Source organism: Lipotes vexillifer, unplaced genomic scaffold, assembly GCF_000442215.2.
Source record: "Lipotes vexillifer unplaced genomic scaffold, Lipotes_vexillifer_v1.1 scaffold75, whole genome shotgun sequence".
NCBI classification, from domain to species: Eukaryota; Metazoa; Chordata; class Mammalia; order Artiodactyla; family Lipotidae; genus Lipotes; species Lipotes vexillifer.
In genome coordinates, this window is record NW_006771517.1 from 111,704 (window position 1) to 124,280 (window position 12,577).

General features: G+C 50.1%; 1 protein-coding gene across 3 annotated transcripts in view; it reads right to left on the minus strand.

Annotated features, from left to right (window-relative positions):
- Positions 1-523: 523 nt before the first annotated feature.
- RALY (RALY heterogeneous nuclear ribonucleoprotein) overlaps positions 524-12,577 on the minus strand; it is an 83,118-nt gene continuing 71,064 nt past the window's right edge. The window contains exons 3-10 of one of the 3 annotated variants that reach the window (XM_007446822.1): positions 8,230-8,494; positions 7,051-7,123; positions 6,815-6,862; positions 4,621-4,790; positions 3,794-3,907; positions 3,385-3,587; positions 2,088-2,136; positions 524-884 (exon numbers count right to left, since the gene is read on the minus strand). In XM_007446822.1, the coding sequence (XP_007446884.1) occupies positions 2,092-2,136; positions 3,385-3,587; positions 3,794-3,907; positions 4,621-4,790; positions 6,815-6,862; positions 7,051-7,123; positions 8,230-8,485 (909 nt within the window). In that variant the 5' untranslated portion in view covers positions 8,486-8,494 and the 3' untranslated portion in view covers positions 524-884; positions 2,088-2,091. Of the gene's footprint in view, positions 885-2,087; positions 2,137-3,384; positions 3,588-3,793; positions 3,908-4,620; positions 4,791-6,814; positions 6,863-7,050; positions 7,124-8,229; positions 8,495-12,577 lie in introns of those variants that run through there. The other 2 variants (XM_007446823.1, XM_007446821.1) reach the window with 2 other exon arrangements.

The following is a 12,577-nucleotide window of genomic DNA, read 5'->3' on the forward strand; positions in this document are numbered from 1 at the left end:
CAACTCTCCAGATTGAAGTCTTTTGACCAGTTCCAAGGCGCTACTTTTCACTCCAGGTCTGGGTTTCTGACTGAAGGCCTCAGCCTCTAGCCTCTTTCCCCTTGCTGCCCAAGATCCCTGTGAAAAAACAATGTCCTAAACCAAGACACAGAAGGGGAGGAAGTGGCGAGTTCTAGAACCATTTTAGAGCTGGGAAACACCAGACTTAGAGACTGAGGCCTGGACCTACCACTGCCTGACCAAGTGGATCAAAACCACTTGGCACTTCTACCACGAAGGTGCTCTCGTGGGCACTGGCACATCTGACCCTCCCGAACAACCCTACTGGCCATTTTAATCCCCATTTTAGCCATGGAAACTAAGGCCCAGGCAGATCAGTTTCAGGCACCCTAGACAATGCTCTCTCTGGCAGGGAGGAGTGAAGGAGGGAACAGAAGCGGGTGTAGCAGACCTGCTTTCTGGTTGGACAGGAGGGCCAGGGTACCTTCATGAGAAAACACAAACCATCCCATCTCAGAGCAAATTGGGATCCAATCTCTTTATTGTCAGGGTCCCCTCCCTGTGGGCCCCACCCTCCTCCAAACCTACAGAAAAACCCCAAACCTGGGAGTGTCCTGGGGAGGGGAGGCAGAGTATAGGGAAACTCTGTTCTCTGCTCTCTGGCCTGGGCAGTGCCAACAGGGAGGGAGGGTACATGAGAAGGGGATGCTGATAACTCCACCTGCAGAGAATGTGGCACTGGCTGGGACCCGTGAGGGAGGTGGTGCCTGCTGCCAGCTCTCCTCTGGGACCCGCTGGGGGTGGTTATCCAGGGGTGGGTGCCCTGCTTGAGGCCTGGTACAGTGTACGCCCTTCTCCTGCTGGTGGCCATTGCTCCTGTCAGACTGAGAAAGAGACACAAAAGAGAGACTAAGGCTGAGAGGAAGAGCCCCTTCGTGCTCTTGATAACACGGGGTGGGAAGAAGAAAGAGTGGAATGGTGTTTGCTGTTTGCAAACAGAGATATGCCTGCACTCTGGCTCGGGCCTCATAACTTTCTGGCCATGAAACCTTGGGTGAATCTTCCCCTTCCCCGAGCCTCAGTTTCCTCACCTGAGTCCCCAGCACCTCTCCTGCAAACTGGCTTAACAAGGTAAAACTTAGCCTCCCGGGTAAAACAAACCACGAAGATAGCCTAAACTTAAATGTATGGTGGAGCATCTCATAGCATGAATGTGTCATGCGTATAGACACCTCTGCTGTTTGAGGCCCTCCTCCACCCAAGCCTGTCTTACTCTGGAAACGGCCCCCAAAGGAATGGGGCAGATTATGGGCAGAGCTGCTGTGGCCTGGTTTCCCTCTAGGGTCGGGTAGAGCAGGGTGGTAAATACCAACCAGAGAATGAGCTTTGAGGCCCACACCACTGGGTTCAAATCTAGGCTCCACCAATTACCACCTGGGGATCTTGTGAGATACGTGGCATCTCCCTGCCCCCTTCAGTGCCTCAGTTTCTACATCTGTTACACTGGCACAGTCACGACCTTGTAGGGCTGGGGTGCACAGGGCATTTCCTCCTGACAGGATCATATCCCAGCCCCTAAGTCTGGCATAATCATCACCCTCTGATGATGAGCAGCTCCCTCTCCCCACTGTGCAGAGCTGGGACTGCAGCCACAGGAGGCTCCTGGCCATTTCTCACACACCGAGGACTGCCAGCGTTCTGTGCCTCTGAGGAGGGTGTTCCCTCAGACACTTCTCCCTCAATCCTCAACAGGCTCAGCTACACATCACCTCTTCCACCACACCCCTCTATGAGCCCCTGGCTCTCCAGTCCTTGTCATCCTGCTCACACTGGGTGGTAATGGTTTGTCTTCCTCCACTAGACTCGGAGCTCTTTACAAGTGGAGACAGGCAATGTGGCTCCGAGTATTCTGAGGGAACTCCTGTTGGGCAGACCTGGCTGGCCTATCCACGGCTGCCGGCTCTGCAACCCACCAAGCCCCTACAAATGGGCATGGCAGGATGTCTGGGGACGACAGAGCCTTCATTGCTGGGCACAGCACTACCCTTCCAGGTCTACTGCACCCCTCCCCACCAGGACCCCCGTACCTGCTTACTGCAAGGCCCCATCCTCCGCATCTGTGTCCTGGCTGTGCTCCTGATAGGGAGGAGACAACAAAGGACCACATATCACTCACTGTAAGCTCTGTCCTACCCTGGGGCCCAGAGCACATATGGAGACCACACTCAGAAAGGGGGAGGGACAGCCAAAGGGAATAACTATGGGACCAGTCTAACTAAAGGCTGGCTTGGGATCCCAAAATGGTAGTCTGAAGGACCCGCAGGAGAGAAAGGATCAGTCAAGGAAGTTCTAGGTGTGCCAGGGGGCACATTCTGCATACAGAGACCTTCTTAGGTTGGAGCAGACTGAAAGCCTTGTTGAGCTCCCCATCTTAGGAGCATCGAAGCCTTCATTAGGGCCTCTATGGAGACTACTATGCCTGAAAGAGTAAGATGGGGTATCAGGCTAGGTTTAAATAAGAAGAGACAGGCTGGGCATGAGGAAGACCTCTCAACTGTTATGGCCATAAGCCTATCTGTCCTCACACCAGAACCCAGCCATCTGGAGAAAATTCACAGACCCGCTGAAAGCCAGGCTCCAATCCTGGCTCAACCCTTATTAGCTACAACGCCCCGGGCAAGCTACTTGACTCCTTTGAGTCTCAGTTTCTTCGTGGTGTAAAATGTGACAAGAGTAATACTTTGCAGAGTTCAGGGCTGCTGTTAAGGTTAAATGAAGTTAAAAAGTGTGAACTACAGAGCCTAGTGCTCAGTGTTAGGTAACTGAGAACTAGGCACACAACAGACATCTCATAGACTCAGAATCTGGTCTACTTTCCCACTTAATATGAGCTCCTTGCCTCAATCTGAAGAATTCCAATAACAAACAGAGCTCACTCCCTCTTGAGACAGCCTGTTTTCATTCTGAGGCAACAATGGCTTTTAGAAAATCCTCAGGTGGAGTAGATATCCACACTCCCCGTGGCTTCCCCAGGCAAACCCCTCGTGCTCCCTGGAACTCTGCAGACCGTGTGTGTTTGCTTGAGTCCGTGACTCTTCCCTTCTCCGACTCATGTAGAAGACAGTCTAGAATGGGCCTTAGGCTAGAGAGAGGTCTGCCCCAGTCCTCAGTGGGATTTCTGACTGGCAGCTGAAATAGCTAAGTACTCCCTGTTCGTTCCCCCCTCTTCCTCACAGGACTAGAATCCCTGGGAAGGAAGGAGGGAGCTCATAGGGCAGCCAACCAGCTCAGAGGTTCCCCTTCTCCCTGCAGCCCTCCTGCAACCAAGCGTGCAAAGTCCAGTCCCAGTCCCAATTCCCCCTGCCCCCCACCGCATGCCCTCACCAGCTCTTCCTCGCTGTGTGTTAGCAGCCCCTCCTCATCACGGTCGTCTCGAGCCTTTGCTTCTCCCTGGGGCATGCCTGCCTCAGCAGCTGTGTCCTCTTGGGGGGCCGGTGGCCGGCTGCTGCCACCACTACTGCCACTGCCACTGCCGATGGTGCTGGCGCTGCCACTGCCACTGCCGCTCTCGCCCTTCTTTTTGCCATCTTCAGGCGGAAGCGGGGGATAAGGGGAATAAAAATCAACCTGGGGCAGCTGCCCGGGGTAGCACCTTAGTGTAACCTAGGCCTCAGCACAGTGGGTCCAGGTGGGATTGGAGGCCACAGTCCCTCTCTGCCCCATGCACTGTCCTCCCCACACTCTGCCCTGTGCCCCTGGCCACTGATCTGGGCAGGGACCCTTGGAAGCTGACCTGGATTGGACTTCTGCGCCTCGGCAATCTGCTCCAAGCGACCCAGCAAGGCATCGATGTTGGACTTGATCTGGGCCAGCTCTGTCTTGATGGTACGCAGCTCACTGCTCTTTACTGAGAGTGGAGGGAGTACAGGGATGTCACCTAAGGGCTGGGAGCTTGACACTAACACAAGACACTAGCCCCATTCTGTCAACTAGGAAGACAGGCCAGTGGCAGAAACTATCCTTGTCCACGGTCTTTTTCTGGCCAGGGAAAAGGCCAGAGCTGCCTGTGGCTTCCCCCTGAGACTTTTTGGAGGCCCTTCTGAACCTGGATCTCCCCCACCATCCCCGACCCCTCCAACTCTGAAAGGGACTGGGGATGGATAAGAATAGAGGTGTGTGGTGTGTACCTCTGTGTGCACCTGAGCAAGCATGTGTCTTTGCTTATGTTAGAGAGTGGTATCTGTCTTTCAAGGTGTGTAAATGTGAGTGCTCTACAATCAGATTTCCTGGGTGCCTGACCACGTGTGCACACCAGAATGAATGTGGAGTAGCGAGCCTGTGTGGACCTGTCCTTGTGCTTACTAAAGGAAAGATGACACCATTTCCTCACTGGGCTCCATGTCACAGCACTGGACTCTGTGCCTAACCCAAGACCCTCCTCCACAAATGTCGGTCTTTTCCTCTTAGAAATGCATGAAAATACTCACTTGGTTGTATTAGAGCTGCAGAACTGTGGGAGATTTGTTCCTTTATCTATTTTCCAATGTAAAAAAATGTAATTCTATTATTTTGCTAATGACAAAAATAAAAATTACCTAGGAAGAAGATATAGTCACTCACACTTGATCTTGGCTGAGCCGGTGGTGGTGATGCCTGTGGAGCGGGCAAAGAGCTTGACAGGTATGGTGGTTTTGACACGTCGGACCAAGGGGACTGTGACCCGGGGTCGCTTCACAGGGACTGCCCTGGGCACTGGCACTGGTGACAGGCGGCCCCGATAGTCGAAGAGCCTGTGAGAGCAAACGGGCCAGAGGCTGCAGCATGGCCTGTGGCCACCAGAGGGCACTGTGACCCTAGACCAACACACGTAGGGCTGGTGAAGGGCTGGGTAGCCTGTACTACATACCTCATCCTGCTCCCAGTTAGGTCCTGAGGGTGAAGAGGAAGGGCTTTCTGGACCTCAGTGACCTTACTACATCCACCTTTCCTACCATTCAAGCTGGGTAAGAGTAGGGGAGGTGACAGGTGGTAATGGTTATAGCCCCATTCAGCAGAGGAGCAAACTGACAACAGCCCCAGAAAGAAAATTTCCCTAGATCACCCTAACACCCAGTCCTGCTCTATTACCTGACCTACTCCTGCTCAGTCAACTGTACCCCAAGCTCTGGTCAGAGTTTGCAAATCTCCCTAAAGCAGTACAAATCCCCAGCTGGAAACAGAGAGGTGAGGGAGTGAGAGTCAATCCCTAAGCCTTCCTAAGCCTCAGTTTTCCCATCTGCCTAGTGAGGATGGCTACCCCAAACTCTGTGCCCCCCACATCCCCCAAGGCTGCTGTGAGGGTAGAACATGAGAGAACTTGGTTAAAAACACACGTTAGAATGTGTGATAGGTGAAGGGCCAGGGTACCGAGACCCTCAACTCAGGGGCCTATTACCTCAGAGGCATGAGGCTGGAGTCCAAGCCCCTTTCCTCATTCTGGGCCTCCAGTCACCCCATCCTTCTCACTCGACTTTGGAGATGGAGGGGCAGGGGGCCCAGTGGAGTATCAAGGTTAGGTAGCTCAGTCAGACCCTCTATACCAGACAGTATGCTGCACCCCCGACGCCATCACCCAGCCCTTTCCAGGAGGGCTTCTCTTCCTGGTCAGGCAGAAACTCAGTAAGCCAAGTAGGGGTTTCTCCCACCGCTGCTGCTGCTACCACCTTTCTGCACAGAACAGCAGCCACAGGGGTATACTATGGGATCACTTTCCTGATGACAGCCAGGTTACCTGCCATCACTAGGCAATTCAACGCCCCATGCCTTTGTTTAGGGAGCCCCTGCCCTGGGGTGGTGGTGATGGCTGGAGATGGAGAGTCTCTGGGAATGGACCCAGTCCCAGACCCTGCATTTCTGCCCCTAAGGGGAGGGGGCGGCTCTGGCCTTGGTCAGAATCACTGAACCACAGAATCCCAGAGCTGGAAGAGCCCTGAGGGATCACTTGGTACAAGCCCATTTCAGACTGGGAGGGGATTTGCCCAAAGTTGTGTACTCTATTCAGTGGCAGAGCTGAGATTAGCACCCAGGTCTTCTGATTCCCAGGCTAGGGCACTTTCCACTACATTGCACTGTCTCCTGAAACCACTCACAGGTGAGAAAACTGAGGCTCAGAGAGGTCTGTTCTTCTGGGACAGCCTGGGGCAGGCTGAGAGGGAGGGAGGGAGGGAGAGAAGCAGGAAGGAGGAGAAGCTTGGGCCAGCCCCCACCATGATTTCCACAAGAATGTGGCTGGTGCCATGGACGCTGGGGTCTGGGTAGGCTTGTGGGTGGGCCACAGCCTACCAGGGACTAATTCAGACCTCCAAAGGACTGCTGGCCTCTTGGCTATAAATATAAGGCTAAGAAGCTCAGACTGAGCTCTGAGGTTCCTTCAGCTGGCTGCGCACCTCAGAGAGGTAAAGAAACTGAACAGCAGAAGTGTGAGGGCTCAAATTCCCTGCACCTGGCCCTGTACCTGTTTTGTATTCCAACTTGCTACATTTATAGGTCCCCTGGCTGTCCAGTCCCATTGAGTACCACCCCAGGATTAGGAAGGGGAGGGGCGGTCAGAGTTGGGAGACAGTGTGGGCTGGGGAGAGCTCTGGCCTGGGCACCTATAGAACTGGACCCTAGTCCCAGCTCTGCCACTAACTTGTGGAGCAGCCTTGGGCAGATGCCTGTCCACAACTCTGGGCTTCAGTTCCCACTTGGAGGACTGAGTGGGCTGCACCAGCAATCTCTCAGGACCCTTCCAGCTTGGCTGTTTCATGCCTGGGCACGCCCCTCCCCCGCTCACCTGGCGTAGAAGTCGTCCCGGTAGTAATCATAGTCAAAGCTGTAGCCACTGGGGAAACAAAGGGGAGAGGGCCGGGGCTTAGAGACGGCCACTCAGCCCACTCTTCGCAGGCCCTCATCTCCAAACACCTCCCCAAATTCTAGGCTTGGCATACCGTCACCACCAGTGTTCACTCCCTCTGTGGAAAGAGGAACCAATCCCACCCAGAGACAGACAAACAAGACAGAGCGCCCCACCTGTATATGGCAGATGCTGCTCTCTTTAGCCCCTTGGGTCTGTTGGGCTTTGGCTCTCCAGCCATGTTGATGTCTGTATGGAGGGAGAAGGCAGAGTCAGATGCTGACAGGATATCAGCACCCATACAAATATCACCCTCATGCACGTGTGCAGCAATTTTTGTGTTTACATGAGATACACATGGACTTCACTCACTAATATGGACAACAGATGTCTTCACAAATTAGACTCATACCCACACATCACATGCATATAGTTGTTTATACATTCATATACATTCAGATACATGCATGCATGCTCACAATCACACGCACACACACGGCCACGTACATCAAATTATATGCATTCTCAAGTACACTCACATAAACGCATACATCAGACACACATCCTCACACATACGTTCACATATCCAGGAAATAAGATCACACACTCCCAACTACACTCAGACGTGGTTCCAACATCCTATACTTAACTGCCCATATGCAAATGAGCCAATGCACATTTACACAAACCTTCTACCAAACATCTTTATGCCTACAGCAGAGTTCAGCAAATGTTAGGACCTCAATAAATATTTGGTAAATGAATACATGAATATCTGCTTACACACTCAAGTATATTCTGATACACACACAACTCTACATATATACATGTAAGTAAAGTATGTGTCCACATATTCTCCACATGTTCAGTTACATCCACATACCACATATTCAGGAATACATATCCTTCTCAAACATACACAAATATACCAAAGTATGTGAACATATACAAACACTATACAGGCTCCAAGGTAGGCCTCCAGCACGGCCACATCTCATGTACATAACACCGAGACCAAGAGCACCTGCTTCACCTTATGCTCCCAGCCCCTCCTCCTGGCTCTCAGAAAGGGTTCTAACCTAAGCCAAATGCAGCCCAATGTAAGAGGCTGTGCTAGTCCACTCTGTTCCCTTTCTCTGGGGAATCTGCATTTTAACTGGAACCCTTACACTGTGAAAGCAGGGACAGAACAGAAGTGTTTTCCTGAAACTTCTAAAATTTTCCCATACAGGCACTTATCTTACAGTGGGTGATGGTTGGAGAAGACAGAAAAGAAGATAAGAGGGAAGCTAAAGAATGCAGGTCAGCACCTGCCCAGGAGAAATCCAGGGGCAGGGCCATGGAGAGATGCTTACCCAGGGTCTGCCCAGCCAGCACCCGCCCATTCTCTCCCAGCACAGCTGCCCGGGCATGGCGCTCATTGGCATACTGGACAAAGGCATAGCCCTTGTGCACAGAACAGCCGGCCACACGGCCATACTTGGAGAAGATGGTCTCCACATCAGACTTCTTCACCACAGCTGTGTTGAGGTTTCCGATGAAAACCCGAGAGTTGATGGATTTGGGGTCATTCTTGTTGGTTACGTTGCTTGTCTGGATCTTCAAGGACATGGTGGCCACCTGAAGAAAGAAAGCCACTGTGAGGCTGGGAACCCAGGTTGGGCTCAAGGGCTGCCCATGGCCCACAACCTAAACTGGATTGCTTTGTGCCTTCCTACACACACGCCCCTACAGCACCCAGCTTCCCCATTTTTGTTCATTCCACTGGCTGCTGACCTCATACAGGTGCTTTACATATGTTCTGTCGTTTGGTACTGACATGATAAGCAGAATTAGGACATTTTATAAGGGAGGAAATGCAAAGTCAGAGGTCACAATGCTAGTGAATAACAGGACAGGGATTTGAACCCTGGTCTGCTTGACTCAATTCTTCTCTTTTAATTGAGGTTACACATTGGCTTATAACATTACATAAGTTTCATATTGACTCCAGTTCTTTCAAATCCATTCTTTCTTTAATGTTCATCTCAAATGCTACCCCTTGCAGGATCTAAAGTTGAAGATCTTCCACAGCTTTTCTTCTGTTCCTTCAATGTAGAACCATGGTAAAGAGGTCACATGGTAAATGCAAGTAATATTTGCTCTAAAACAACTTCATATTAAGAAAATTGCTGTCTGATCCAGACATGGACCATGACTGTCTTTATTAGAACCAGCCATTTCGAAAAAAAATGAGCTAAACCTCACTGAGCACTCACTGTGAGCTAAGGGTAGCATATGCAATACTGAATAATTCCAAGACTCCATGAGTTCGACAGATAAGTGGATAAATTAGATGTGGCCCATATATACAATGGAATATTACTCAGCCATAAAAAGGAACTAAACTGAGTTATTTGTAGTGAGGTGGATGGACCTACAGTCTCTCATACAGAGTGAAGTAAATCAGAAAGAGAAAAACAAATACTGTATGCTAACGCATATATATGGAATCTAGAAAAATGGTACTGATAAACCTAGTGGCAAGGCAGGAATAAAGATGCAGACATAAGAGAATGGACTTGAGGACACAGCAGGGAAGCGGAGGCTGGGACGAAGTGAGAAAGTAGCACTGACATACATACACTACCAAATGTAAAATGGATGGCTAGTGGGGAGCTGCTGCATAGCACAGGGAGATCAGCTCGGTGCTTTGTGATGACCTAGAGGGAGGGGATATGGGGATATATGTATATTTATAGCTGATTTACCTTGTTGTACAGCAGAAAACTAACACAACACTGTAAAGCAATTATACTCCAATAAAGATTAAAAAAAAAAAAAAAAGACTCCATGAGTGTTATCATTATCCTTCATATTTTACCAAAACCAGACTCCAACAAGTTCATTAACTTGCCAGGAACAGTCATTCAAACCCAGGTCGTTGGTCCCTAAAGCCCATTTCTATCAAATTTATCACTCTCCTTCCCAGAGCTAAATCCACTTTAAATACAGTTGACCCTTGAACAACACAGGTTACAACTGCATGGGTCCACTTTTATGCAAATACTTTTCAACAGTAAATACAATACTGAATGGTTCCCATGGTTGGTTGAATCCACGGATGCTGAAGAACTGTGGATGTGGAGGGGGCTGACTGTAAGTTATACTCGAATTAATCCCTGCATGGTTCAAGGGTCAACTGTACTACAGTAAGTCAGCATATTTATCTGAGAATTGTATTTAATAAATTAATTTTTCAGAGTTATCCATTTTACACTTACTATTCAAATTGTCCTCTTTGCTTAGAGATGATACTATACTTGCTCTTTGCTCTCTATACTCAGGCAATGTTTTTTACCCCAAAGGGCTGTACAACTCTCTCCTACTCCCCTTCCTGGACAGGTTATAATCTGGGCACAGGCTCCAAAGGGAAAGGGAAAAGGAAGCTCAATTTCAGTAGAAAAGGCCTACGTAAGCCTTGGCATTTATACTTCCTGGCCATCTTCTGCTCACTGGCATGGGTTGGTGCAACTCCCTTTTGGAACACTCCTATCTTAAAACCTGACCCTAGAGCTATTGCAGAAGGTGCTGAAGAACCACCAGGCAGCATGCATAAAAACTCTCATCAGCTTAGGCTAACCATAAACACCTGCCTATTTACCTAATATTTTAAGGCATAGGGGGTTTCTTTTTAGTGAATTAGAGAAGAGCTGAGTATAAGCTGGGATATCTGTATCTTTTGTCCCACTAGGTTTTAAAGACCCTTTTCTCTTCAATCCTCCCAGCTTAGAAGTTAGCACTTTCTGACCAGCAGATGGTACTGTTTGCAAGGAAATCATACGCTGGACCGGAGAACGATTCTGGGGAAGAACCTGCTCCTATTATGGGCTTGCAGTAGCAAGGATACTACTCAAGTGTGTGTCATCGCAGGTAAAGGCTGAGGGCTGAGAGGGCACTGCTACTGATGAAGGAGCTGGTGCCAGTTTTGGAGCTGGCGTGGGAAGACAGACTCTTCTGCTCGATGTATGTGGGCTCCCCATTCCTCACAGTTCTCTGACAATCCCTCTCCTACCTGGATGACAAGCCATTCAAAGGTTAATTCCTTGTGCATCCATGGGTATACAAGAAATTTGTGGGGCTCCTCCATGGGCATCAGATAACTCTCTCCTTTGAGCTATCTCCAGAGCTATCTCCTGGGGACAGCTCAAAGTCATGAAGTTTTGGCCCAGGGAGATGCCACCTGCTTTGGCTGGAGGGAGCCAACCAGGTCAGGTGTGTGGACCAAGACAGAAAGAAGAGAAGGGGGGTTGACGGTTCGGAGATCTACTGATGACTGCTGGCTCTGCCACTGCCCTGGCAGGGACATGACCATCGCTGGGTTCCCTCAGACCGCTTCCTGTTCAGTAGTGTTAGTGAGCTCTAACACTACTGAACAGGAAGCACTGCTGAGCACCTGTGCTTGGTGCTGTAGTGGGATCAGCATTCACTCCTTGGCTGGTGAGCAAAGTCCTTTGGGTTTGCCTCTACTCAGTCTTCTCTCTCATCACCTGGGGTTTGGGACGATGTATACAAAAGGCCTTTGCAAACTGTGAAGCTCTTTATAAGATCTAAAAGTTACTCTGACTAGTTGAACATCTCTGTTCTACTAATACTGCCATTTCTGGGCCCATTCTAGATAAGGGTCAAGGTCAGACTGGAGCACATTCTGTACAATGCCAAGGAAAGGCAGTCAGAAGCCATGTCACATGGGGGTCAGTTTTCTGATCTGTAGAGAAGACACTTAGGAAATATATGTATGTGGCTGCCCTGCACTGCCAAGGAGAAATGTCTGCCTAAAGCATGCTCCTGGAACCTAACCGCTGTATTCCCCAACCAAATAGCCCCCAATCTGCTTTCAAGGCCTGCACACTCTTCAGAGGGCAGGCTGTGCTGCTGTTGTGCATAATCTCAAGGGGTAGGTATCTCTGGGGGTTCAGAAAAGCTTAAGTATCCACTCACATGTCCATGAAGCTCCTCAAACTGAGGAATGGAGTTGGGGGTGCAAAATGAAAAGAAAGCACGCTCAGACTAGCTCTCCTAGAACTGCTAGGTTCAGGTACAGAATCCCAAATTCAGATACGGTCTTCCAGGTTATGAAAATACCAATTTGTTAGCCTCACTTATAAGTTATAACCTTTGAATATTTAGACACATGGTACGTGGGTCTCCATCTATACTGTTGTTCTTCCCTGCAAATGTTAGAGGCAAGCTTGACAAAGTTGCACAGTAAATGCTCAATAAACATTAGGGAGGAGGCAGTGAGGGTAATATCCCAGAAGATGGTGAGAAGGTCTAGCTGTGGCCCTTAAGTAGGGGTATGGAGGAGTTGGGGGGACTACTAGAGGCTAGGGTTCCAGGCACCTTTTTCTAGCCTCTGACCCAAACACCCTGGTCCGCACACCAACCATCCCCAACTCAATCCTCTCCACACAATTCTATCTTGGCTCTTCTGGGCTTCCCACTAGGTTAGAGTGGGAGCCCTAGAACATACTGACATCCTATTCAGCAGAAGCTGGTTGACTTGATAAGCTATTTTCCCCCCTGGGCCAAGTTCTGCCTCACAGACTAGCTGTGTAATTGAGAGCAAGGTGTTTGTAGTCCCCAGAGGCCCCATGCTTAGCAATGAGCTAAGGAGAGGTGGGTAGAGGGACTGTTCTTGTGGAGGTGGGCGGGGGCGGGGGG